Source organism: Arachis hypogaea, chromosome 17, assembly GCF_003086295.3.
Source record: "Arachis hypogaea cultivar Tifrunner chromosome 17, arahy.Tifrunner.gnm2.J5K5, whole genome shotgun sequence".
Lineage (NCBI taxonomy): Eukaryota > Viridiplantae > Streptophyta > Magnoliopsida > Fabales > Fabaceae > Arachis > Arachis hypogaea.
In genome coordinates, this window is record NC_092052.1 from 79,865,998 (window position 1) to 79,892,493 (window position 26,496).

Below are 26,496 nucleotides of genomic sequence, written 5' to 3' on the forward strand. Positions count from 1 at the left end.
ATTTTATAATTTTAAAGAAAATTGATTTGATTATCTCTAATTATTGAATTAGAGTATTTATTTGAAAAAAAAACTTGTAAGTTGATAATTAAATAGTATTTTTATAAATATTAGTGTTGGATCAAAATTAGTTTTTAATTACTTTATTACTCCTAATCTTATTAAAAATTACCTAAACTATCAAAAATCCCCAAATTGAAATCCTAACCCTAATTTAACCCTAACAGCCGCCATTCAGCCCCCCAAAAACCCTTACCCATCAAAGAAAGAAAGAAAAGCAGGGATCAGAAGCAGGGAAGAAAGGAGAGGGGAAGGAGGGAAAAGAGAGAGGGAACTGTCGTTGCGCCCTGCTGTCGATCCGTCACCGAACTCGCCGTTACCCAGCTACCGTCTAGCTCACCGCCTTGCCGTCATCGGAGCTCTGCCGCCACCACTGCCAAGTTGCCGTCTATAAAGTCATCATCGTTAGCTACACCGTCACCGTCGAATGGAAGAGACGCAAACCAGGGACACTCCAAGGGAGAGGAACTTGTGTTGCATGCGCCACCATCGCGGCCAAACCTCCATGGAGCTGTTACCATCACACAGGCGCTGCAATCTGTCATGGAGCCACCTCGAGGAGGAGCCAACGCGTAGAGAGAGAGAGACATAATGTGTGTGAAGAGAGAGAAGGCATCGCGAGGTGGTTCTGCCGCCGTCTAGGCTATCACCAGCAAAGGCCGTCGCTAATGGAGTGCATCGGAGCTACTGTTGCTCCATCCTTGGTTCCTTTTTGGTACAGTAAGTGTCTCTGCTTCGAAAACCCTTTTAATTAATATTTCGTTATATGTTGCTAAAGTTCTGGTGATGTAAATATCATAGGGTTGAATCTCGGATATTGCATGTCGCAATTTAAGTCGCTCTTGTTGCCATGAGAGTGGAATGGAGCTGTAGTGGTGATTATTGTTGTCGCAGGCCGAGAAAAAGGGGTTTTTGGACTCGTTTTGGGTTTTGTGAGTTTCAACAAGTTGAGGTAGGGGCATTTTCTTAAATTTATTTTATTTTCAAGAGTTGTTATAAGTCGATAATAGTATGAAAAATATATTTTCATAATTACGTGAGTCTTGTGAATTGAATTGAACTATTTGGATGGCTGTCATTATTTGTTTGATTAATTTATTGAATTATTGAGGAAGTTGGTTATTATGATTTGCTGTTTTGGTTTATTAAGTTGGTTAGCGTTGAATTGATTTTCCTTGAATTACTGGAAAAGGTTTAATGTTGGAATTTAGTTTAATTTTGGAAATGTTTGATTTTAGAAAAGATTCAAAATTGGGATTTAGTTTGATTTTGGAAAGGATTTGATATTTGAAGCTAGTTGGGAACGTGTTGGAAAATGTGATTTTGATAGGACCTGTAAAGGCGGCAGAGTCCGAATTTTGGAGGAGATGCTGCCCAAATTTTTATGAAAAAAAAACTGGAGACTTCGTTTAAAATGGTTATTTAGAAAGATTTGGACTTTTAAGGATTTTATAATTTGAGTTTTGGAGTTATTAAGAAAACGGTTATGTTTTGGTGTTTGACTTATTTAGAAAAGAATGAATTATGTTTTAAATCTAAAGTCTTGAAGAAATTAATAAGAGATATGATGAGAATGAATGTGAAAAATGAAATTGAATTTGATTTAGATACCTAGGTAGTAGCAAGGATTGTGGTTTGTCCCGCTCGCTCTGGGTCAATGTTTAAGATTTGATGGTAATGATGATTGATTTAGACTGAATAAATGTATGTTTGAGATGCCTGGGCAGTAGCAAGGATTGTGGTTCATCCCACTGGCTCCAGGTCAGTGATTGTGATGCCTGGGTAGTAGCAGCAGTAGTAGATTATTCCACTTGCTCCAGGTTGAGCTTTTAAACACCCGCATGGATAGTAGCCATAGTAGTGGTTATTCCACTGGCTCTGGGTTGAGCGAGTAGTAGCAAGGTGGTTGTAGCTCAAACTCACTTGCTCCGCAATGGGTGTTTCAGTTCATGGTTAACTACCAAGACGTGTTGGGTTGGCTATATAACTAACAGATGATATCATCAGCCATAGAATAGGCATTCATCATATGCGTTTGTATGCTTTGTTTGATTTTGAATTTGTTTTAGTTTGCCTAACTGCTTAACTATCTTTAACTGCTATCTGAGCTACTTGCTGTAACTGCTATATATACCTGTGTTTTTCTTGTCTGTTTTGCCTGTGTTTATTTTGGTGTGATACTTTGAGATTATGTTTTGGTGTTGAATTGATGATAGTGTTGGTTGATAGCGTGATTGGCTTCTGATTGAGATTTAGTAAAGTATGAAAAATCAAGCTAGTTCAGCATAGACTTAATGAACTTATGTTTGGAACATATTGGTTATTCATACTGTTAGGAAACTTTTAATTTTCTTTTATAAGAAAAACTGAGTTTTGGAATTTCTGGATACTTAATCACTCAGTTTGAAAAATACTTTTCCTATTAAATATCTTCTTATAACAAATTCTAGAAATTCGTGGTGAGACCATGTGATTAGGTTCTCACCCCTATAGACTTCTCTTTTTATGAAATGGACAAAGAAGCTTATAAAGAGTTGTTGAGTTTAGCTTATGCAATATAGATGTATTAGTTTAGTTATTATTATTCTTTCCTCGCCATTAATATTATAATTTTGTAAGAGGGATAGGAGTTGTATGAGTTGTATGTATATAATATGTATAAGTTACTTGAGTAATAAGTTATGTATAATGGTATATGCTTGTTTATTTTCAAGATAAAGTAGTTTTTTTTTCGGTTTTCAAAAAAAATCAGCGGTACGGTTTTGAGTCAAAGGCTCCTATTATATTATTAAGTATATGAAGTTGTCGTAATACTTCTTGCTATCAGAGTGGCGCAGCCAGAAGTGTAACATTCTGATAGTGAGGATGATACAGTTGATGTGAGCAGTGTATGTGTTGGATAACAACGATGTGTGTGAAAATAAGAAACTTAGTGTTGGGGTTAGGAAAAATATGCACTCATTGTATAAAAGTTTTACAAAATCTTTGAGATAAGACAATAATTTAGGAGTACGATATAAAACCATAAAATTACTTTAGAAACACTTAAAATTTTTATTCATCAACAGACTAATAGGTTTAAATATTCAGGTCAAATTATATGTCACGTATTCAAGCTAGTCCTATCCAGTAAAATCTTAAAAGAAAACATAATTTTCAAAAGTTGTTCTAATTTGAATTATATTTCACGTAATCAAAATTAGAGTGAATGAAAATTATGTATGTGTCGCACCCTAATTGAACCATTATTCCTAGCCGAATTCAAAGAGTAATGTGAAAGAGTTTTCAAGCTTTAATTCAAATATCAAAATTTACAATTATAATAAAAGGATTCAAAAGATATTAGCATACCTTTCAATAATACTAATCTGAATGAAGAACGAATAACTCAATCATGAAATAGATCAATGCAAAACTTTAAAATAAAACAAACATAGATTAATAACCCATAGAAAACATGAACAAAGCTCCTAACCCTTTGATAAAGGATTAGTTACCCATGACGAAATGAAGGAAAAACAAGAAGAAGAGATTATAGAGGAGCTAGATGTCACTCCTTGTGAACAAGGTTCACTTATTTATATCCTAATTCTAGAATTCAAAATTCAAACTAAACTAATCTTATCCTTGGGAGAGGAAGATAAGATAGCTATCCTAATCCTATCAAAATATAAGCTAACTAATTGCTGACTGGTAATTTCAAAATTCAAAACAATATTTCAACTTCTAAACGAACTAAATCCCTAATGTTTCTAAAAAGAGTTAATAACTAATCTTCTAGAGTCTTCAATATTTTGGATGTGATTAAGGTTTATAATGATGTGGAAAATTAAGTTTGGGCCTTAATTATTGCTTTTGAGAGTTGTAAAATCTGGATTCGTATTAGAGAATATTAGGCAAAAAGCACAAAAGCACACTCCAGAAGAAGTTGGCCCACTAGGCGTAGAGTGGAGGCCACCGGGCGGAAAAAAGATGTAAAGGGGGCCGCCAGGCGAAGGCTTTGGCCACTGGGTGTGCGGAAGGTCCACCAAGCATGCGTCCTTGTGCACTGGTGTCCTCCGTTTCTTTCATTTCCTTGCGGCACGCTTTTCTTCGGACACGCTTTTGTTGATTTTGAGTTTTGTCCTTTGATTTTTGGTTATTTTTGAGCCAAAAACTCCTGAAATCATCAAAACACTAACACAACTCCAAATTTTGTATTATTTATTAAATTCTATTACGAAACACAATAAATTTAATTGAAACTTAAGAAAATAAAATAAAAAAGACCTTAAAAACCACTTAAGATGACATGTCATCACTAACACATGTGTGCGTGTGTGTCTCTTGAAGGAGTGATGAGTGTAAAGGAGAAGAGTGTTGGTGCACGAATTGTGAATCACACTTTTCACAACTCGTACCACTAACCAGCAAGTGCACTGGGTCGTCCAAGTAATACCTTATGTGAGTAAGGGTCGATCCCACGGAGATTGTTGGTTTGAAGCAATCTATGGTTATCTTGTAAATCTTAGTCAGGAAATCAATTATAATTATCAGTATGAATTACGAAGAATAAAAGAGCATGAATTAAATACTTGTTCTGCAGTAATGGAGAATATGTTGGAGTTTTGGAGATGCTTTGTCTTCTGAATCTCTGCTTTCTCCCTATCTTCTTCTTACGAACGCAAGGTTCCTCATATGGCAATCTGTGTGTTGGTGGATCACCATTGTCAATGGCTACCATTCGTCCTCTCAGTGAAAAAGGTCCAGGTGCGCTGTCACCGCACGGCTACTCATCTGTCGGTTCCCACTCATGCTGGAATAGGATCCATTGATCCTTTTGCGTCTGTCACTACACCCAGCCCTTGTAAGTTTGAAGCTCGTCACAGTCATTCAATCCCTAAATCCTACTCGGAATACCACAGACAAGGTTTAGACTTTCCGGATTCTCAATAATGCTGCCAATGGATTCTAGCTTATACCACGAAGATTCTGATTAAGGAATCCAAGAGATATTCATTCAATCGAAGGTAGAACGGAGGTGGTTGTCAGGCACGCATTCATAGGTTGAGGATGATGATGAGTGTCACGAATCATCACATCCATCATATTGAAGTGCGAATAAACATCTTAGATAGAAACAAGCGTGTTTGAATAGAAAACAGAAATAGTTGCATTAATTCATCGAAACACAGCAGAGCTCCTCACCCCCCAACAATGGAGTTCAGAGACTCATGCCATCAAAGAGTACAAAGTTCAGATCTAGAATGTCATGAGTTGCAAAATAAATCTCTAAAAGTTGTTTAAATACTAAACTAGTAACCTAGGTTTACAGAAAATGAATAAACTAAGATAATTGGTGCAGAAATCCACTTCTGGGGCCCACTTGGTGTGTGCTGGGGCTGAGACTTACGCTTCTCATGTGCCTAGGCTGTTTCTGGAGTTGAACGCCAGGTTATAACCTATTTCTGGCGTTCAACTCCAATTTGTAACCTGTTTCTGGCGTTTGACGCCAGACTGCAACATGGAACTGGCGTTAAACGCCAGTTTACGTTGTCTATCCTTAAGAAAAGTATAAACTATTATATATTGCTGGAAAAGCCCTGGATGTCTACTTTCCAACTCAATTGAGAACGCGCCATTTGGACTCCTGTAGCTCCAGAAAATCCATTTCGAGTGCAGGGAGGTCAGAATCCAACAGCATCAGCAGTCCTTTTTCAGCCTGAATCAGATTTTTGCTCAGATCCCTCAATTTCTGCCAGAAATTACCTGAAACCACAGAAAAACACACAAACTCATAGTAAAGTCCAGAAATGTGATTTTTATTTAAAAACTAATAAAAATATAATAAAATGTGACTAAAACATATTAAAAACTACCTAAAAACAATGCCAAAAAGCGTATAAATTATCCGCTCATCACAACACCAAACTTAAATTGTTGCTTGTCTCCAAGCAACTAAAAACAAGGTAGGATAAAAGGAAGAGAATATACAATGAATTCCAAAAACATCTATGAAGATCAGTATTAATTAGATGAGCGGGGCTATTAGCTTTTTGCTTCTGAACAGTTTTAGCATCTCACTTTATCCTTTGAAGTTCAGAATGATTGGCATCTATAAGATCTCAGAATTCAGATAGTGTTATTGATTCTCCTAGTTCAGTATGTTGATTCTTGAACACAGCTACTTTATGAGTCTTGGCCGTGGCCCTAAGCACTCTGTTTTCCAGTATTACCACCAAATACATACATGCCACAGATACATAACTGGGTGAACCTTTTCAGATTGTGACTCAGCTTTGCTAAAGTCCCCAATTCAAGGTGTTCAGGGTTCTTAAGCACACTCTGTTTTTGCTTTGAACCTCGACTTTAACCGCTCAGTCTCAAGTTTTCACTTGACACCTTAACGCCACAAGCACATGGTTAGGGACAGCTTGGTTTAGCCGCTTAGGCCAGGATTTTATACCTTTAGGACCTCCTATCCACTGATGCTCAAAGCCTTGGTTCCTTTTTATTACCCTTGCCTTTTGGTTTTAAGGGCTATTGGCTTTTTGCTCTTGCATTTTTTAGTTTAAAGAGCTTTTGCCTTTTTCTACTTGCTTTTTCTTTTTCTTGCTCTCTTTTTTTTCGCATTTTTTTTTCTGCAAGCTTTGTTCTTCACTACTTTTTCTTGCTTCAAGAATCATTTTTATGATTTTTCATATTATCAAATAACATTTCTCCTTTTTCATCATTCTTTCAAGAGCCAATAATTTTATCATTCATAAACAACAAATTCAAAAGACATATGCACTGTTCAAGCATTCATTCAGAAAACAGAAAGTATTGCCACCACATCAAAATAATTAAACTATTTAAAATTCGAAATTCATGTACTTCTTTTTCTTTTTTAGAAAACATTTTTCATTTAAGAAAAGTGATGGATTCATAGGACATTCATATCTTTAAGACATAGACACTTAGATACTAGAGATCATATAGTAAAGACACAATTATAAATAAAACATAAAGCATAATAAACGAAAAACAGGAAAATAAGAACAAGGAGATTAAGGAACGGGTCCACCTTAGTGAGGGTGGCGTCTTCCTCTTCTTGAAGAACCAATGGTGCTCTTGAGCTCCTCTATGTCTCTTCCTTGTCTTTGTTGCTCCTAATAGTTTTGTGGAGGGAAGTGCATCCCTTGAGGCATTAGTGGTTATGGAAAAATAAAAAAAGCAATGCTTTTTCCACACCAAACTTAGAAGGTTTGCTCGTCCCCGAGCAAAAGAAGAGAGAAAGTAGAAGAAGAAGAAGAAAATGGAGGAGATGGGGGAAGAAGATGTATTCGACCAAGTGGAAGAAGAGAGGGTTGTGTTGTGTGAAAATGAAGAAGGAAAGGTAGGGATCCTATGGGGTCCACAGATCCTGAGGGGATCCTGTGGGGTCCACAGATCAAGTGGGGTCAAGGACTTAATATCCCTGCTCCAATTAGGAGTGTAAAACGCCCTTGCTGTGCAATCCTGGCGTTTAACGCCAGACTGCTGCCTGTTTCTGGCGTTAAACGCCCAAATGTAGCTTGTTTCTGGCGTTTAACGCCAGGTAGATGCTTGTTTCTGGCGTTAAACGCCAGCTTGGTGCCTGTTTCTGGTGTTAAATGCCAGACAGATGCTTGTCTCTGGCGTTTAAATGCTAGAATACTCCTCCTCCAGGGTGTGCTATTTTTGTTGCTATTTTTTATTCTGTTTTTGATTTTTCAGTAGTTTTTGTGACTTCACATGATCATCAACCTTAAGAAGACATAAAATAGCAATAGAAAATAAATAGATATAATTAAATAACGTTGGGTTGCCTCCCAACAAGCACTTCTTTATTGTCTTTAGCTGGACCTTGCTGAGCTTTTAATCTAGCCTCAACCTTGAGTACTCTTGCTCAACATTGCCTTCAAGATAGTCCTTGATTCTCTGTCCATTAACAATGAACTTCTTATTAGAATCAATGTCTTGAAGCTCTACATAGCCATATGGTGACACACTTGTAATCACATATGGTCCCCTCCACCGGGATTTCAGTTTCCCGGGGAATAGTCTGAGCCTAGAGTTAAACAGTAGAACCTTCTGTCCTGGTTCAAAGACTCTAGATGACAGCTTTCTGTCATGCCACCATTTTGCTTTCTCTTTGTAAAGCTTGGCATTTTCAAAAGCAGTGAGTTTGAATTCCTCTAGCTCATTCAGCTGGAGCAATCTTTTTTCTCCAGCTAATTTGGCATCAAAGTTTAGGAATCTGGTTGCCCAGTAGGCCTTATGCTCCAGTTCTACGGGCAGATGACAGGCCTTACCATACACAAGCTGGTATGGAGAGGTCCAATACTTTTCACAACTCGTACCACTAACAGCAAGTGCACTGGGTCATCCAAGTAATACCTTACGTGAGTAAGGGTCGATCCCACGGAGATTGTTGGTTTGAAGCAATCTATGGTTATCTTGTAAATCTTAGTGAGGAAATCAATTATAATTATCAGTATGAATTGCAAAGAATAAAAAAGCATGAATTAAATACTTGTTCTGCAGTAATGGAGAATATGTTGGAGTTTTGGAGATGCTTTGTCTTCTGAATCTCTGCTTTCTCCCTGTCTTCTTCTTCACGCACGCAAGGTTCCTCCTATGGCAAGCTGTGTGTTGGTGGATCACCGTTGTCAATGGCTACCATCCGTCCTCTCAGTGAAAAAGGTCCAGGTGCGTTTTCACCGCACGGCTAATCATCTGTCGGTTCCCACTCATGCTGGAATAGGATCCATTGATCCTTTTGCGTCTGTCACTACACCCAGCCCTTGTGAGTTTGAAGCTCGTCACAGTTATTCAATCCCTGAATCCTACTCAGAATACCACAAACAAGGTTTAGACTTTTCAGATTCTCAAGAATGCTGCCAATGGATTCTAGCTTATACCACGAAGATTCTGATTAAGGAATCTAAGATATATTCATTCAATCGAAGGTAAAATGGAGGTGGTTGTCAGGCACGCGTTCATAGGTTGAGGATGATGATGAGTGTCACAGATCATCACATCCATCATATTGAAGTGCGAATAAACATCTTAGATAGAAACAAGCGTGTTTGAATAGAAAACAGAAATAGTTGCATTAATTCATCGAAACACAGCAGAGCTCCTCACCCCCAACAATGGAGTTCAGAGACTCATGCCATCAAAGAGTACAAAGTTCAGATCTAGAATGTCATGAACTGCAAAATAAATCTCTAAAAGTTGTTTAAATACTAAAGTAGTAACCTAGGTTTACAGAAAATGAATAAACTAAGATAATTGGTGCAGAAATTCACTTCTGGGGCCCACTTGGTGTGTGCTGGGGCTGAAACTTAAGCTTCTCACGTGCGTAGGCTGTTTCTGGAGTTAAACGCCAGGTTATAACCTGTTTCTGGCGTTCAACCCCAATTTGTAACCTGTTTCTGGCGTTTGACGCTAGACTGCAACATGGAACTGGCATTGAACGCCAGTTTACATCGTCTATCCTTGAGAAAAGTATGGACTATTATATATTACTGGAAAGATCTGGATGTCTAATTTCCAACGTAATTAAGAGCGCACCATTTGGACTCTTGTAGCTCCAGAAAATCCATTTCGAGTGCAGGGAGGTCAGAATCCAACAACATTTGCAGTCCTTTTTCAGCCTGAATCAGATTTTTGCTCAGCTCCCTCAATTTCAGCCAGAAAATACCTGAAATTACAGAAAAATACACAAAATCATAGTAAAGTCCAGAAATGTGATTTTTATTTAAAAACTAATAAAAATATAATAAAAACTAACTAAATCATACTTAAAACATACTAAAAACAATGCCAAAAAACGTATAAATTATCCGCTCATCAAGTGTGTATTGGGATGAGGAGTATACTTGTTAGATAACAACAGTGTGTGTAAAAATAAGAAACTTAGTGTTATGGTTAGAAAAAAATATGCACTTCATATAAAAATTTTACAAAATCTTCAGGATAAGACAATAATTTAGGATTACGATATAATACCACAAAATTACTTTGGAAACTCATAAAATTTTTCTTCATCAACATACTAATAAGTTCAAATATTAATTTCTAGTTTAAACTCTAAAATCTACAAATTAATAATCTTTTATAAGATACAATTTAAATCCAAAATGTCAAATACTTAAATTAAGTTACGTAACGTTCATCATTTTCAATTACCTAAACTTTAATTTCAATCATATAAAATTCCCAACTAAAAATTACATAAGAATCTTAATTAATTTAAACTCAAATTGCCATAATCTTATTTGTTCTTGTTTCTTCTTGAATGCATGTGTTGGAGAAGACGAAAAATATGCATGTTTTGTGAACTAACGTGTGTGTGTCTCTCTTGAAGGAGAGACGAGTGTGAGGAAGAGGAGTGTGTATTAAGGTGAGGAGTATACATGTTAGATAATAATGGTCTGTAAAAGCATAAGGAACTTAGTGTTATGGTTAGGAAAAATATGCACTCGTCATATAAAAATTTTACAAAATTTTTGGGATAAGACAACAATTTAGGATTACGATATAATAGGAAAAAATTACTTTGGAAACACATAAATTTTTTTTCATCAACAGACTAATAAGTTCAAATATTTATTTCTAATTTAAATTCTAAAATGAACAAATTAATCATCTTTTATATGATACAATTTAAATCCAAAATATCAAATACTTAAATTAAGTTATGTAACTTTCATAATTTTTCAATTACTGAAACTTTAATTTTAATTATATAAAATATCCGACTAAAAATTATATAAGAATCTTAATTAATTTAAATTCAAATTGCTATAATCTTCTCTGTTCTTCTTGTTTCTTCATGAATGTGTATGTGTTGGAGAAGAGGGAATAATACCCATGTTTTGTGAACTAATGCGTGTATGTATGTGTGCCTCTTGAAGGAGTGACTAGTGTTAGGAAGAGGAGTGTGTGTTGGGTGAAGAGTATACGTGTTGGATAACAACGGTGTATGTAAAAATAAGGAACTTAGTGTTATGGTTAGGAAAAATATGCACTCGTGCTATAAAAATTTTACAAAATTTTTGGGATAAGGCAATAATCACTACAAAAAAAATACCCATTCAGGTACACTTAAAAAGTGTAGCCAAAAGTGAAAAAAAAATGATGCCTTAGGCTACGACTATGCTTTCTGGGCTACGGCTACGCTTTTTGGGGTGATTCCTATTCGGCCGTTGGCTATTCTCAAAGGCTACGCTTTTCTGCACCAAGGGCTACGCTTTTGGCGTTTGGGAATAGGGTGCGCTTTTCAAGTGATGCTGTTCAGGACCAAAGGCTACACTTTTCAGCTTCCATTTTTACCAGAATAGGCTACGCTTTTCAGCGCTACTGCATCACCTGTAAAGCGTAGCCACATTGTATACCATGGCTACCGTTTATAAGTGTAGCCTTAGGTCCCTCTTTTTTTTATAAACTATAGCTACTGTATATAAGTGTAGCCTTAGATCCCTCATTATTTTTTTTATATATATTAATTTTTTTTTCTAAAACCTAATATTTAATAATATAATTATATATATATAATCCTATATTTTTAATTAAATTTGTAAAATATTATAAAATAAAAATAAATACATAATAATACAATCCAATATTCTTGAAATAATAAAAATTATCCTTAAACAAAATTTAGGTTGCCATAATAAATTAGCAGCCATAACATCTTCTATTTGGGAATAATACAAATTATTTCTCTAAAAATAAAATTTATTTCTCTAAAAATAAATTACTTCAAAATCCATTGCACATGTACAGGGCAAAGAGGTTGTCTTTCTTTTTGTAGATCAGATGTTGGTACTGCCTGCTCTGATTGAGGCCTGGCTGACTGACTTTGGCGCATTTCCTTGTTTGAGAGTATGCTTCTAATAATCCTTGCACTACTTTTATGCCTCTGATTCTGCTTCAGAGGTGTTGAGCCAGCAATTGTTTTGGCTAAAGATGTTACATTATTCTACTCTAATAAACTATCTAAATCAGACCCCTGCACAATAAGAAACCCATCAAAATATGAAGTGATAGCATGATCATACATGATAAGTCCATAAATCACAATAAAAGAAACCAAAGAATAATCCATGTCAGAACTTATAGTGGATTCTTGATTCATCACATTCAATGTCATGAGCAATAAGGCAGCATATTATTTCATGAGCCACTAAGGTTACATTGAAACCAACATTTATCAACAACTCCAACTAGTAAAAGGATGATTTAAGGATACTATCATCCACGAGAACATTCAAATAGAATGAATCAATTAAATTAATTAAAATTTAGGTGATAATTGCAGAAAACCAGATCAAGATGCATCTGATTGATACAAACTAGACATGACCAGTGGCAACTTATTGACATTGACGTCACAACATAAAGAAGCAGAATTTCAAAGTTGCTTTCCATCAGAGTAAGAACAGTAAATAAAACTTCTTTCAAAGCAATTCATGTAATGTTTGTCCACACTGCATAAAATTGTCAGCACTTAGATCTTTTATGATCAAATAAATTTCTAGTCACTTCTAGAGATAGCTATTTATGATTTTGGTCTGTGTCAAATTTTTCTTATGGATTTGATCTAATTTCCTAAATACAAGTGAAATCACTCCCTCTCATCATCTTAAATATAAATCAACTTCATACTTATGAGTTATGATTTGAAATATAAGTACTTATCTGTATGTGAAACTGTAATAGTGACTAATTTTACTTAATTTTGATAAGTTTTATACCAAAATGATCTGAAATAGGATGATGTAAATACCATGATAAATCCTGTCTCTTCAGGGTCTAGTTCTTCCATGATCAAAGTTGCATATTCTTTAGCCTGCTGCTGTATGTTTGAGAGTTTGTTTGTTGTGGCACTAAGGCAGATGATCTGAAAACAGAATTGATCATTTGTGATCAAGAAAACTCCTATTCTCATGGGAACAAAATGCAAAGCTAGGAAAGGAAAAAAGGTTGCCGATAAAAACTACTTCACTATCTTCATTCTAATTTTTCTGCTGATGAATTTAAGAAGAAAATTCATATAAACCTCTTTAGTTTTCTTCCTCGGTGATTCTTCCATCTGCATCTTTATCAATCCTGCATTATTCCAAATGAAGGTTAACATACTTAATGGTGGGAATCAAAGAAAATACCAACCAATTTCTTTTCCTAGTTCTAAAACTAAGTAAAGAGGTAATGAATTAGTTACATGTCAAAGATGGTTCTGAGCCTGGAATCAAAACTCTGGTCAGAAATCTGGTCCCAAAAGTCCTTCAATTGAGCCTTGTTAATTGAATCCCCATGAATATCCCTCCTCCTAGCCACGAATCAAAAAGTACACCAGCATGCCTCAGATTCCTTGCTCATCCCCACATACAAACAACTCAACAAATTCGAACCATAGTTATCCAAATACTTCCTAAAAGAAAACTACTCAAAACAAGTCCTTATTTCACTCACTCACACACACATACACACAAACAATTTCACAAACACTTAGAAAAAAACAACAAAAAAATAGTGTAGATTTGTTATGAACTCTTCAATTTCAATTATTACCTATACATTTTCCAAAGAGAAAACGATGAAGCCATCCATCAGTTGAAGTAGTAAGAACATCAAACTGCTTCTCCACTTCATGCCACCCTGCACCACTGACACCGCCACCACCACCACCGCCGCCACCCTTAGCGATGAACTTAAGTCCCTTGAGATCAGGGTGTTGGTGGTGGAGGCACGAAGTTACGTTGTGTTGGTGATAGTCTTGGTGAAAAGGATAAAAAAAATTACTAAGTGTCGAGGGATTTGGTCCTTGAAAGTTTACTAGCCGAAATCACTCTAATATATATAATGCCACCAATAGCCTTCTTCCTCAAATCAACAGTAGGAAAAGTAAAAAGCTTCTTCCACCATGGTCTTAACCAAGGTGTCAGTAAAAAGCTTTTCCTACAAAAATTTAAATTCAAAATAAGCATGATTACAAGAAAGGCTTCAAGCTGGTATCCATTTACATAGAATCAGCTTCATAATCCATAATGCATTACAATTTCTAAGAGTTGCCTCAAAACCGAAGTTCATATTCTTTCTGCAACAGCACCACAAATGGAAGTCTTTTATGAAAAATAGCACAACTCAAATTTTATTATTTTTCTTGGAATAATTATATTAAATCAAACGTAGTAGAAACACACCAGACAAGAAGAAACACCGGGCCATTCAATGGCTTTGCAAGCATCAAATACTCATTTCATTTGTGTCCCAATCCAAACCCAGTTTTAGGACTCGCTGTGAAATACCAAGAAAATGCTCATTTTCATTTGTGTCTGAATCAAAACCTAATCATGTAAAATATTCTTAATAAAATATCTAAAACTACTATTTTTCAGGTTATAATATTGAAATGTGAAGGAAGTAAAACCTGATCACCGATAGTTGACCATCGCATCCCTTGAAGACCCACACTAAGAGGGCATGAACCCAATGAAAACTCCTACAGCTCGACTCTTTCCCTAAATTTTTATAATTGGCATCGAGTTAATTGGCTTCTTATAGTCATCATATCATATTTTAATGTAATTACTGCACACAACAGTATATAAAATACAGTATGGTGCATCTGAGGACAAATAAACAACTTACCTAGCCTTTGCCATATCTTCCTCAAGGCATCTCACACACTCTGCAACTTTTTCCAAGGACTTCTTAGCCACTTCCTTTGATAATGAAAACAATATATATTACAAACCTTCAATACAGAAAACTCAGGAATAAAAACTTAAACTTAATTAAGTTTTAGTCGTTGAGATGATAAAAAAAAATCATATAAAGTGGGACATTGATTTATATACTGTATACAAGGATAACTAGAGAAGCAGAAGGATAAACTCTCCTTGCAGAACTAACAAAAGCTAATATCGTGAACTATAAATAGTTAAATGGGCTTGTTCACATTTCAACTTTCAAGCTCAAAGGGTTTATGCATGAGAGGACATCATATATGTTCTTAATGAATATTTGGGAGAGTGGGTTCAAAATAGAAATATGGAATTGAAACATTTTTTCTGAGAGTTAAAACATCTACTTTACCTGTGAACTATCAATTAAAGTAGCAAGGTCATTTCTACCAACATCTTTGACAACTAAAAGATATGCAAAGAGCATTCAATTAACAATACTTATAGTAGTTGCATCTAAAAAGTAATGTAAAATGCTTATAGTTTTCTTAGGATACCATTCAATTAACTTTGGCTCTTATCCACACCACACTCTTACTTTCAAAATATTCACTTGACAATTGCAAGTTTTCTGTGTTACCATTTCATACAAAATTACCACTTCACTTGAAGTGTTTTATTGACAACACCACCCTTTATTAGAAAGGAAATTTAAAAAAGAAAAAAAAGTTAACATATGGCCTTTTCTACGCCACTTGACAACCTCAAAGTTGCGCATTGCAAATTCAAAAGTATTGGGTGTAAAGTGCATGTGAGCTTAAAGTTCAAAGAGGTTAAATTACTTTTTCACTAAAAATAAAAAAAAAATATTATTCTAGGAATACCCGAGAAATGGGTATATCAGTACAAATACAATATCGATATGACAACCATTTTACATTCTTTGTGCCAACATTCTCAAAGCAATATAAACACATGAAAGGAAGATTATACAGGACTTACTGCTAAGCTTGAACAAACATAGTATGTACGTGCAAAATCATAAAGCAAATGCAAAATAAAAAAAGAAAAATCTTAACATAGTAAGAAGCAAAAATCCATGACAGAAGAAAAATCCATGACAGAGAACAAGTGAGATAGAGGGTGAGACAAAGAGAGAGCGAATGAGATAAAAAGTGAGATGACGAGCGACAAAGAGAATGAGATGGTCTGCGATTGCTTCTCGGCTACCAGGAAGCTAAAACCATTCATGCAATAAAACCCCCAATTCCAATCAGTGTCATATCCAGAAGCTACAACCCCTAATTAAAAACCCTAAAAATGGAACCCAAAACCTCCCAAATTTCACAGAACAAATTGAAGATCGATACATACCTTCTCAGGTGAGCGGCGATGACGATGCTAAGCGATGACGACGATGCTGAGCAGCGACAGTGAGCACATGCGACGATGATGCTGAGCGGCGACGGTGAGTGCACGAGATGGCGATGCGAGGTGACGGTCAGTGCACGCAACGACGATGGTCCGCACGGCGGAGCCCTAGCTGGCATCGTCTTCTCCTTCCTTCCCCTCTCCTCTCTTCTTCACTTCTTCTTCCCATTCTCCCCTTTTCTGATTTTTCCCTCTTTTGTGTGTGTGTGTGTGAGTGAGGATGAGAGTGTGAACTTGTGAGTGGTGAGCTGGTGACTGGTGAGTGGTAACTGGTGAGTGGCGCAGCCATGTGGTGAGTGGTGACTGGGTGGCGACGGTCAACAGCGACGGTGAGAAGGCGAAGGTGATGAGTGTCGTAGCGTAGGTGATGTGTGTTGAAGGTGAGAATGGCGAAGGTGAGGGTTCCTCGAATTGAAGGTACTGTGTGCGTGTGTGCTTTTGGAGGGAACTGAAAGAGGAATAAAAATTTCACTAAGTGTTAGGATTTGGTCCACATACATTGGGCATCACTTTTAAAACGCACCCAAAACATAATAAATAAGTTACTCTTTAAAAGCGTTCTCTTTCATACAAAAAGTGAACCCATAGATATTAACCTACGGCTACGCTTTATAAGTGATTTCTATAATACCTAAGGCTACATTTTTTAAATGATGCCACAATTATGTATCCTTTTCTCTTATAAAAAGGCAACACGGAGAAAAGCGTAGCCTATTCTATGAATAGGCTACGTTTTCAAATGTAGCTTAAAAAAGTGTGACTGAATGGGTATTTTTCTTGTAGTGAATTTAGGATTATGATATAATACCATAAAATTACTTTAAAAACACATAAAAACTTTTTTCATCAATAGACCAATAGGTTCAAATATTTATTTCTGATTTAAATTCTAAAATCAACAAATTAATCATCTTTTATAAGATACCTAAAATATTAAATACTTAAATTAAATTATGTAATTTTCATCATTTTTTAATTATTGAATCTTTAATTTCAATTATATAAAATACTTTAGTAAAAATTACATAAGAATCTTTATTAATTTAATCTCAAATTACCATGAAAAAATCAATTTAATTATCTTTAATAAGATCATTTCTAGAGATAAAATGTTCAAACTAATAAAATAAACCATAAGTTATTTATAATTGAATTTTCAAAAATAAGAGATGTTACACATAACGCATTGAAAGCGTTTTGAAACATGGTATTTGAGTCTGCCCCTATGTCAATCAGGATGCACTTGACTAGTCCGATTCTCACCCTGGCTGTGATCACCATTGATGGGGGTCCTCATCCAGGTTGCCATGTTGGCAGTCTTATGGACCAAAAATTATTTTTTGCATGCTGTTGGTGCTTGGGTTTCCATTGCAACTGCTAAAAGGACTTTTCCATCCCTTCTTTAGAGCTAACTTTTACTTCAAAAATGAGTGTTTTCCTACTATCACATTACCACGACAGTTAAGTCTGTCTCTGGTTCTTCTCTTGTTGGGAGTTTTATCCAAGGTTCAGAAAATCGGACCAGTCATCAAACTGCTCTAGTCACTGGTTCACTGGTTCATTGGTCTAACCAGTCTAACCGGTGGTTCAACCGGAAAAACTATTTTAGAATAAAATAATAAATAAATTATAAATAAACATCCTAAAATATCTTCCAAATTTAAAACACTACACAAAAAATCATCAACCAAATTCATATGATCTTATCAAAATACAAACTCAAAAGTTAAATAGTAAAAAGAAATATCTAAATATTAAATTTTGACTTTGAGGGTTAATAGGATCACTTAACATCTCAGATTCTAATTTAAAAATATCAAGAGACAAAGGATTATCAATTTCAAAAGAATGTTGAGCTAGTTCAGTTCGAAAATGTTGATCATTCTGTGGTATTATGCTAACTGAACATGAACCTGAACCTTGCAAGATGACCTTTTCGGTCTAATCTTAGGCAGCGTTGCATTCATCTATTGTAAGAAAGCTCTCTTAGCAACGGATTCTTCTTGTTGAGCAAGCCATAAACAGGATGTAATGTTGTTTCCAAGTTGAGGTATCAACATAACAAGTAGTCATTGGATAAGAAAGCATAACATATCACCAACTACCCATACATTTTGACTCTCCTTCCACTACCATCATCATCATTCATCAATTTATTTATATATGGCATTGGCAGGTAGCTACCCTACTCATTCAGCAATAACCAGCATTTTATTTGATTTCCATTTTTAGCATTTAGCAACAACCAATACAAAACAACAGCATAACAACAACAGCAGCTTAGTAAGTCATTAATTACAAATTCCAAATTCAAAATACTGATCAGTGATCACACAATCACAGTGCCATAACAAAACAGCAGCATAATAATAATAGCAGCTTAACAAGTCACTAATCAGAAATTCCAAATTCAAAACATTGATCAGTGAAGTGCCATAATAAAACAGCAGTATAACAACAACAGTAGCACAACAAGGGGGGAAAGAACAATGAAAGTCACAAAAGAAATTAGCAATCCTATTCCTGTTTCGTGCATTTAATTACTCATAAACAAAACTCAACTCCACCTGAATTGTTAATTTAACCTTGGTCTTATGGAATCATAAATAGGAATACATTACATTGCTCTTTCTTCTAAAATTCAAGCAAAAACAAAAAGGAATGGTTTTAGTAGTTTAGTACCTGCTTCAGCATTCGAACAGTGTACATTAATTGAAAACTCATGTTATTCTGTTGCAATGTCTCTAAGGGCTCCCAACCCCACAACCTCCACACCCACTTTTCGCATCACTAATCACTTTGCCATTTAAAACCGTAAAACAAACATTTCAAATGAACATGTTACTGTGATGAAGGTCACTGTCGGGAAGGACTTGGAGGACTCCCCTGACTGCGATGCATGAAGACTCGAGGAGACAAACTCTTGACTATGACAGATGGCGACAAACACTGATCAGTGATCATAGAATCACAGTGCCATAACAAGTAACAAAAATCATAAATCAGCAGCATTACAAAAGACCCAAGAAATCAAAAATCACAAATTCAACCTCAAAACCCTGAAACAGAGTAACAAACTCAACAGAAATTAGTAAATCACAGTTTCACTAACCTTTCACTGAAAGCAAGAAGACAAAGACACGATGGCGACACCACAGAGGAGGAGAATGAGGAGGCCGTGGAGATGACCGGCGACCCGCGGAGGCGCTGAGGACCTGGGGACGGCGGCGCAATGAATGGATAGGGTTTTCCTTTGCTTCAGATAGGCTAGGGCTTGCACGAATGATTGGGGGAAGGAAGAGGGGTTGTTCGCGAATGGTTCTGGGTTTATTTTTCATTTTTTTGCACAAATAAACAAAACGGCGTCGTTTTCTATGAACCGGCCGGTTTTCAAGCGGTTCTTTTCCCAGCGGTTATAAGCACTGGACCGGACCGTTATTACTGTCGGTTCCCGATTGAACCGGTTTGACCGGCCGGTCCGGTCCGATTTTCAAAACCTTGGTTTTATCCCTCTGAGATTACACCCCTCCTGATTTTTCAGTGACCTTTCTCTCTTGTTCCTTTGTCATTTAAAAATAAACTTAGTGAACTCAAGGAGTTTGCTGTCTCTTATCACATGCTCTAGCACATCTTTAAAGTTAAGACAAACTAGCATCCTATGATCATAGTCTTTGTGGTAATCACAATCCAGGCTTTTGCTTCCTCCAATTCTATCCTTGAGTTGTCTAGGTTAGGGAGGATTCCCCTAACGATAATTTGCTGGTAAACCTCTACAATCAGGACAGTTAAAAAGGTGTATTTCATGAATTGTCCGACTCGGGGAGATTCGAAAGGTTTATCCGGTTGGTCCTTCTGGCCTTTGTAGGGATGAAGGTTTGAAGGATTAAAGGGTTTATTCGTAAATTTTTGTATATACTTTTTAGCATTAATCATTATTTTGTTAAAAAAAATTTTTGGTCTAGTGGACCGGCCCACTTTGTCAAAATTTACAGGTTTAATGATTCGTATTTAACAAATTTTTTTAATTTGACTGGTTTTAAATTTTATTTCGGTTCATATTTTTTATAGATTTGACTAATCGATGTAATGAATTCTTCCCGTTTTAACACCCCTAATACTAACTTGGTATAAATAATGCATCAAAAAGTTAAAATGGATCAAAGAAGATTGTGTCCATTTGTAGATTCTGTCTTTACGGTTAATTATTCTACTTAAAAAATCATAATGTAAGGTTTTTTTTTTTTTATTTCTTAATCCAAGCATATTTGAAATTTGGTAACATGATAAACAGCATAAAACTGCAAAACAAGTAAAATTGATTATCATAATATATCATCGACCCATACATACTATGCATTGATACACAAGAGAGTGTTTACCTAAAGATAAATTCAACCCCATCAATATAGATACCAAACTTTAACCACTGATCTTATCTGCATATATGTCACTCATAAATCAAATTTCCATATAAGATAAATAGTCAAAATTTAATATATACTATTGACACCAATCCCATAAGTTTACCGAACAATATTTGTTTTCCAAATGCGACACACAAATAGCCAGTCAGTTATTTAGAAAACTCCCTCTGTTTCTGGTTGACACCATCATTACCTGCCAAGATCATGTATTTGTCTTTCCTAGTGAAACTTGTGCATGTAAACCCCAACGCTTTCCCAATCTCATTCTGCACAAAATTGGCAACATCAATCCTTGATTTCCCACCACCATGACATGTTTCTGTTTTTGGCAACCGCTCAAGAATCTTAACAAAGTAGGAAGGATTTGGGTTCATCAAGTGGAAAAAAGGATCCAAATACTTATGCCCACTAGCTGTTGTACCATAGAACATGCTAACCTTAACATCTAAAGCAACAGGAACAATATCATCAGTGATTTCTGCAAACAAGGGACTAAACCTTAGCAAATAAGGTTCCCTGCATGTTGTCCCTTCAGGACACACAACAAGGTTTCCTTGACTCAGCAAGGTCTCCATTGTCTCTTTGTCTCTCTCTCTGTCCCTGGTTAGTCGAATCGTCTTGATGGGGGACACTAACTCATTTAATCTACTTAAACTATACGTGACGGCGGAAAGAGGTTTGTCCAGAACGTATGAAATGTAAAGCGGATCAAGCAAAGTTCTGTGATTGCATACATAAAGGATTCCCTTCTTGTTTTCTTCTTCGTTTGGCATCTCCCGAGAAGCATTCCGGGGTGTTCGTGAAGCTGTGGTTCTTGTACCGGAGAATGCTAAGAATGGAGCTGACACATTGAAGGGTAACAAAATGCCGAATGTGATTCTGAAGAGCGAAAGGAATAATCCCAGGGGTAGCCACAAGAACATAGCTAGAGAAGAAGCAGGGGTGGGCCTGAAAGCCATTCTTCCATCATGGAAGATCAGTTTCTTTGGGTACTTTTCTCTTGGAACTGCATGCCAGTTTCTTCTTTCATCTGAATTCAACATTAAATAACCCTCCTGCCGAAAAAGAAAAAGACAATAGCTACTGAGAATGTTATTTAGGATTTTTAGCATAAAAAAATTGTTTACTCCTTCCCTCCGTTTATACATGTCAACAACTTAGATCGACAAGTGTTTTAGAAGCGTTGATATTCCAGTCATTTTAAACATTGATCTTTCTTATAAACTGCATATATAGTTGAGATCTACCGCTAAAATTACTAGAATATTAATAATGCTGAAACATTTGAAAATTATCAAGATATAAATGCACACCAAAAGTAACTTGCATTTGGAAGGAGGGAGTAAACAAATAACATGACTATGGTTCAACGACATTTTCTTGTGTTTTTTTTTTTTTTTTCCTCTCAAAAATGGCCAAACCTTGAAAAAGGGGGAAAGTTCTTGGTCGTGAATGTACTCAAAAGTGCTATCTTTAGTACAAACAAAATCTTCTTGTGAAAGGCTGGTAATGCTATTTCCCTTCTTTTCCTCAAACAAACCCAAAAAGTACCCATTCAATGATTTTAGCTCTCTTGCTACAACTTCTTCAACTCCTAAATAGTCTCTCAAGAAGCCTTCAACCATGACCCTAGGCAACTTAGTAGACACCACCCTTTTCTCATGACACAATCCTGCTCCAAATCCTTCCCACCAAACATCTTCCAAGAAGAATTTCGGAAGAACAGCTGATCCTATTCTGAATGTGTCCTTTTTTATGCCGAAAAAGCATAAGAACACCATAATATACAAACCAAGTTGGTCTTCACCCAAAAGCCACACCAAAGGGTATGAAAGGAACAAGATGAGAGATCTTAATAGCCCACCAGCTTCAAAAGCAACAAGCATGAAGTAAGGGAATAGTGAAGTGGACCTTAACAGAGTACCCTCAAAATCAAAGAAAAAAGTTTGAGTTGTAAGTTGTGCATTTTTGTGGACAAGTGAAGTGGCTTTCATCTTGCTGAAGGTATAGAGTTCTTTTTTCGTGCAAGAGAAATGCTATTTGTGGTGCATTGACCGAATTTATATTAGGTACAAAGCATTTGGATGTGCTCAAAATAGCTTTTTCAATTTTTTTTTAATGATAATATAAGCTGTTTTTGGAAGAAAACAAGAAATTGTGCTTGGTATGGAAAAAAATAGTATATAAATAAGACTTGATAAAATTTTTTGAAGTGTTTGTGTTTTTCAAAAATATAAGCATTTTGTTTTGTATTTGATAAATTAAAAATTTTTATGTTTGTATTTATAATTTTTAAAAATTAAGTATATTTTTGAAAATATAGAAGAGATTTTTTAAAATTGGCTTGTGTTTATCAAAATTAAAAAATTTAATATAACATTATATATTAATTAATATTTAAATTTAATTATTAGCTTAATATCTATTAATTGTATAACTACTAAATCGTGGCACCCTTTTGTATTGTACGCATAACAAATCTTGTTGAGTGCAGCATTTTATTGCTACCTACTAGAACTTACTAAATCATGACTTGGTGTAACCATTTAATGCTTAGTGTGAATTTATTAAGGTGAATTTTAATATGACCATGATTATAGTAATTATAATAATTATATAAATATTAATAAAATTAAATTTATATTTTTATTTATATTTTGATAATATATTTTTAGTAATATCTTTAAAAAGTATGATTAAATAATCAAAAAATATTATTTTAATTTTAATAATATTTTTTAAAATAATATAATCTCTATAATATAAATATTTTAGAAGAATAATCTATTTATTAAATAAATTATTTTAGTATAATTATATTACAATAATTATAATGATTATACGGTTTTAAAATATATTATTAAAATTAAAATAATATTTTTTATTACTAAACAACATGTTTAAAAAATATTATTTAAAAAACATAATTTTAATTTTAATAATACTTACCTAATTATAATAACTACCATGTAATACGTTGTGATTGATGATTTAGCAGTGAAAGACTGTTGCTAAATTTCTGCCGTGAACATGAATAAACAATCTATGTACAAATCTTAAAATGCTAGCAGCGTCATGATTTATATAAGACAAAACAGAACAAAATGTAAAAAAGAAAATAAAATTATTTAGGACAATCTAATAATTCAGATTTCATTTTATTCTTATTAGTGTAAATTTCTTTTTTTTTTTTTTCATGGATAGAATCCGGAGGCTAGTGTAAATTTCTATATGTATCTATAAATAGAGAATATATAAAGAAATTAACTTTTAGCTCATTCTTATTAACAATAATTTCAGAATTTAAAATTTATAATTTAAAATTTATAATTAATAATTTATTATTAGTTTTTATATTCTGCCTCAAAACATAAAGTAAGGTCCGATAAAAAAAAAGGTCCATCCAAAAAAAAGTAGCCACTTCTAAAGTGCCCGACCTATTAGGAGATTGGATGTGACTAGAAAAGTTTAGTCAATCTCTCCTATTATTTCTATTTCATCTAGAAGGTATATCTCAACAAATTCTCAAGATAAAAAGAACAGTTATCTACCAACAAAGATGAAACTACTCCAAAAAGTGATTATCTATTCTACTATAAATATACTTACACTTCTCAGTTATATTCAGATCCCAATATACTAAAAGAGATATTCTCCATATCCAAGCAATTTTGGCATCCAAACTCATTCAAGCAATTTTTGGTCACGCGCTTTTTCCGTTTTTCTTCTTTCCTCACGCTTCTTCTTCTCTTCTCCCCGCGCTACTTCTTCTTCTTCTTCTTCTTCTTCTTCTTCTTCTTCTTCTTCTTCTTCTTCGCGTTCCTCCTCCTCCTCATTCTCCTCCTTCTTTTTCGCGTTCGTTCTTCTACACGTGTTTTTTCCTTATCTTCATTCTTTTGTTGTTGTTGTTGCTGTATTTTTTGTCTTTTTCTCCTTCTCTCCCTGATGAAGAAGCAATAGAAGGTGAGGAGGAAGAATTTTGAATTGTGCAGAACAGAAATGAGCCAAACATGTTATTATGGTGAAACAATTGTATAGTACTAAATGAATAGAACATTATCAACTATATAATTCAAATTCGAACAGCTTTCCACATAATGAACCGAACAGGTACTCATGGTGAAACAATTGTATAGTACTGAGTGAACGAAATATAATCCATTATATAAAATTAAATTCGAACAGCTTTCTGCATAATGAACTGAACACATACTCATGGTGAAACAATTGTATAGTATTGAGTGAACGAAACATAATCCATTATATAAAATCAAATTCAAACAGCTTTCTGCATAATGAACCCAGCACGTACTCATGGCGAAACAATTGTATAGTGCTGACTAAACAAAATATAATCCATTATATAAAATTAAATTTGAAACACCTTGGACTACAATTTAGAGATTATCAATTCAATTCAATTCAATTCAGATTCAGAACACCTGCGTCTATTCAATTCAATTTAGCAATTGCATTCTATTCAATTCGATTGAAAAAATAATCCATTATCAAAATGTTGGTATTGTTGGTGATGACGATAACGAAAGAAGAAGAAGAAGAAGAAGAAGAAGAAGAAGAAGAAGAAGAAGAAGAAGAAGAAGAAGAAGAAGATGATGATGATGATGATGATCGGCACCAGCACAGGTCGGACGCTGCCTCATATGGAGTCTGGACTTTACGTTTAGGTCCAAATCACCGTTTCAGGTAATTCTCGAAACAATTAGTATCTAAAATTTAAAATAAATAAATAATTTAAAAAGAATTAATTAATGTTGTCTAAAAGGTTGCATTTGTTTACACGGACAGGACATTAAGACATAAAATCGTGTTTGATAGATGAGATACGGACAGAAATATTTTATCTAGAGAGATTGAATTAGTGTATTTTGTATATATCATGACAAGGATATAAAAACACTAATAAAGGACACAACTTATTTTTTTATTTTTCTTTCATTATTTTTTTAATTTTTTATAATTATATTTTTTAATATTATATTTTTTCTCAATTTTTTAATAAAAAATAAAAATAAATTATATTTTCATAATTTATTTTATTTTATCATTAAATAAAATATAAAAACACCAAATTTTAAATTTCTATTTTTTAGATTTTATTTTCGGTGTTTTTTTAATTCTGTTTGCGTAATCAAAGGCAGTCAAAAAGATTGGTTATTAAGGTTACGGTTTTTTTACTGAAATGCGCATGAAAAAATCTTTAATTCCCAATATACGCACGGTTTGATTTTCCTCCTCAAATACGCGCTTGGGTCAGCCACGAAATGGTTCTAGACAGCAAGTCAAGCATGGTGAACACGAAATGGTGCATTGGGTCTGACACGGGCTATATCTTTTGTAGCAGACCTTCTGTAGCAGGCACAAGATGGGAGACCTCACCTATGACACACACGAAATAGTGGAATTCATATATGAAGCACACGAAATGGACCAACTCAATACAGGCACACACGAAATGGGCCATTTTTGGTGTGTCTCTCTTGTACTTTTCTTTGTGGGTTGTTGTGTTCATGGTTGCTTTCTTGGGTCTTCTTGGTTATAACTTTTTCTATTTATTAAATTAATTATGTATTACTTTTATTTTTTTCTTTATAAAATTGCAAGAAAAAATTACTCATAATTAACCATGCCAAAAATTCTTCCATTTTTATGATAATTATAAGAAAAGTGGTTATAATTTTTTTTAACAATTTGTGATAGTATGAAAGATGTTTATTTATACTAGATTAAGGCACTCAAAGAAAGATTAAGTGTAAATGGAGTATATATTTTTTTGCATTCATATGGTTTACATACAAAAATTAAGAATGAAGCGATTTTTAAGGTAAAAAAAAGGTATACTTTAAAAGGGATGAAGAGAAAAAAAAAATAGTCTTAACTTATAT

The 26,496-nt window shown here is 34.5% G+C and overlaps 1 protein-coding gene across 1 annotated transcript; it reads right to left on the reverse strand.

The window, feature by feature from the left end:
* Positions 1-20,468: 20,468 nt before the first annotated feature.
* LOC112767031 (probable glycerol-3-phosphate acyltransferase 2) lies at positions 20,469-22,644 on the reverse strand. Its single transcript, XM_025812913.3, has 2 exons — positions 22,015-22,644; positions 20,469-21,648 (listed from the first exon to the last, which is right to left on the reverse strand). Exons 1-2 carry the CDS (start codon positions 22,585-22,587, stop codon positions 20,743-20,745), a joined length of 1,479 nt encoding a protein of 492 aa, XP_025668698.1. The 5' UTR covers positions 22,588-22,644; the 3' UTR covers positions 20,469-20,742.
* Positions 22,645-26,496: the final 3,852 nt, after the last annotated feature.

Excerpts from the sequence above, each read along its gene's own strand:
- LOC112767031 (XM_025812913.3), bottom strand. The coding sequence starts at position 22,587 with ATGAAAGCCACTTCACTTGTCCACAAAAATGCACAACTTACAACTCAA. Across the intron at positions 21,649-22,014 it reads AACTTTCCCCCTTTTTCAAG|GAGGGTTATTTAATGTTGAA; the intron begins GTTTGGCCATTT and ends CTTTTTCGGCAG.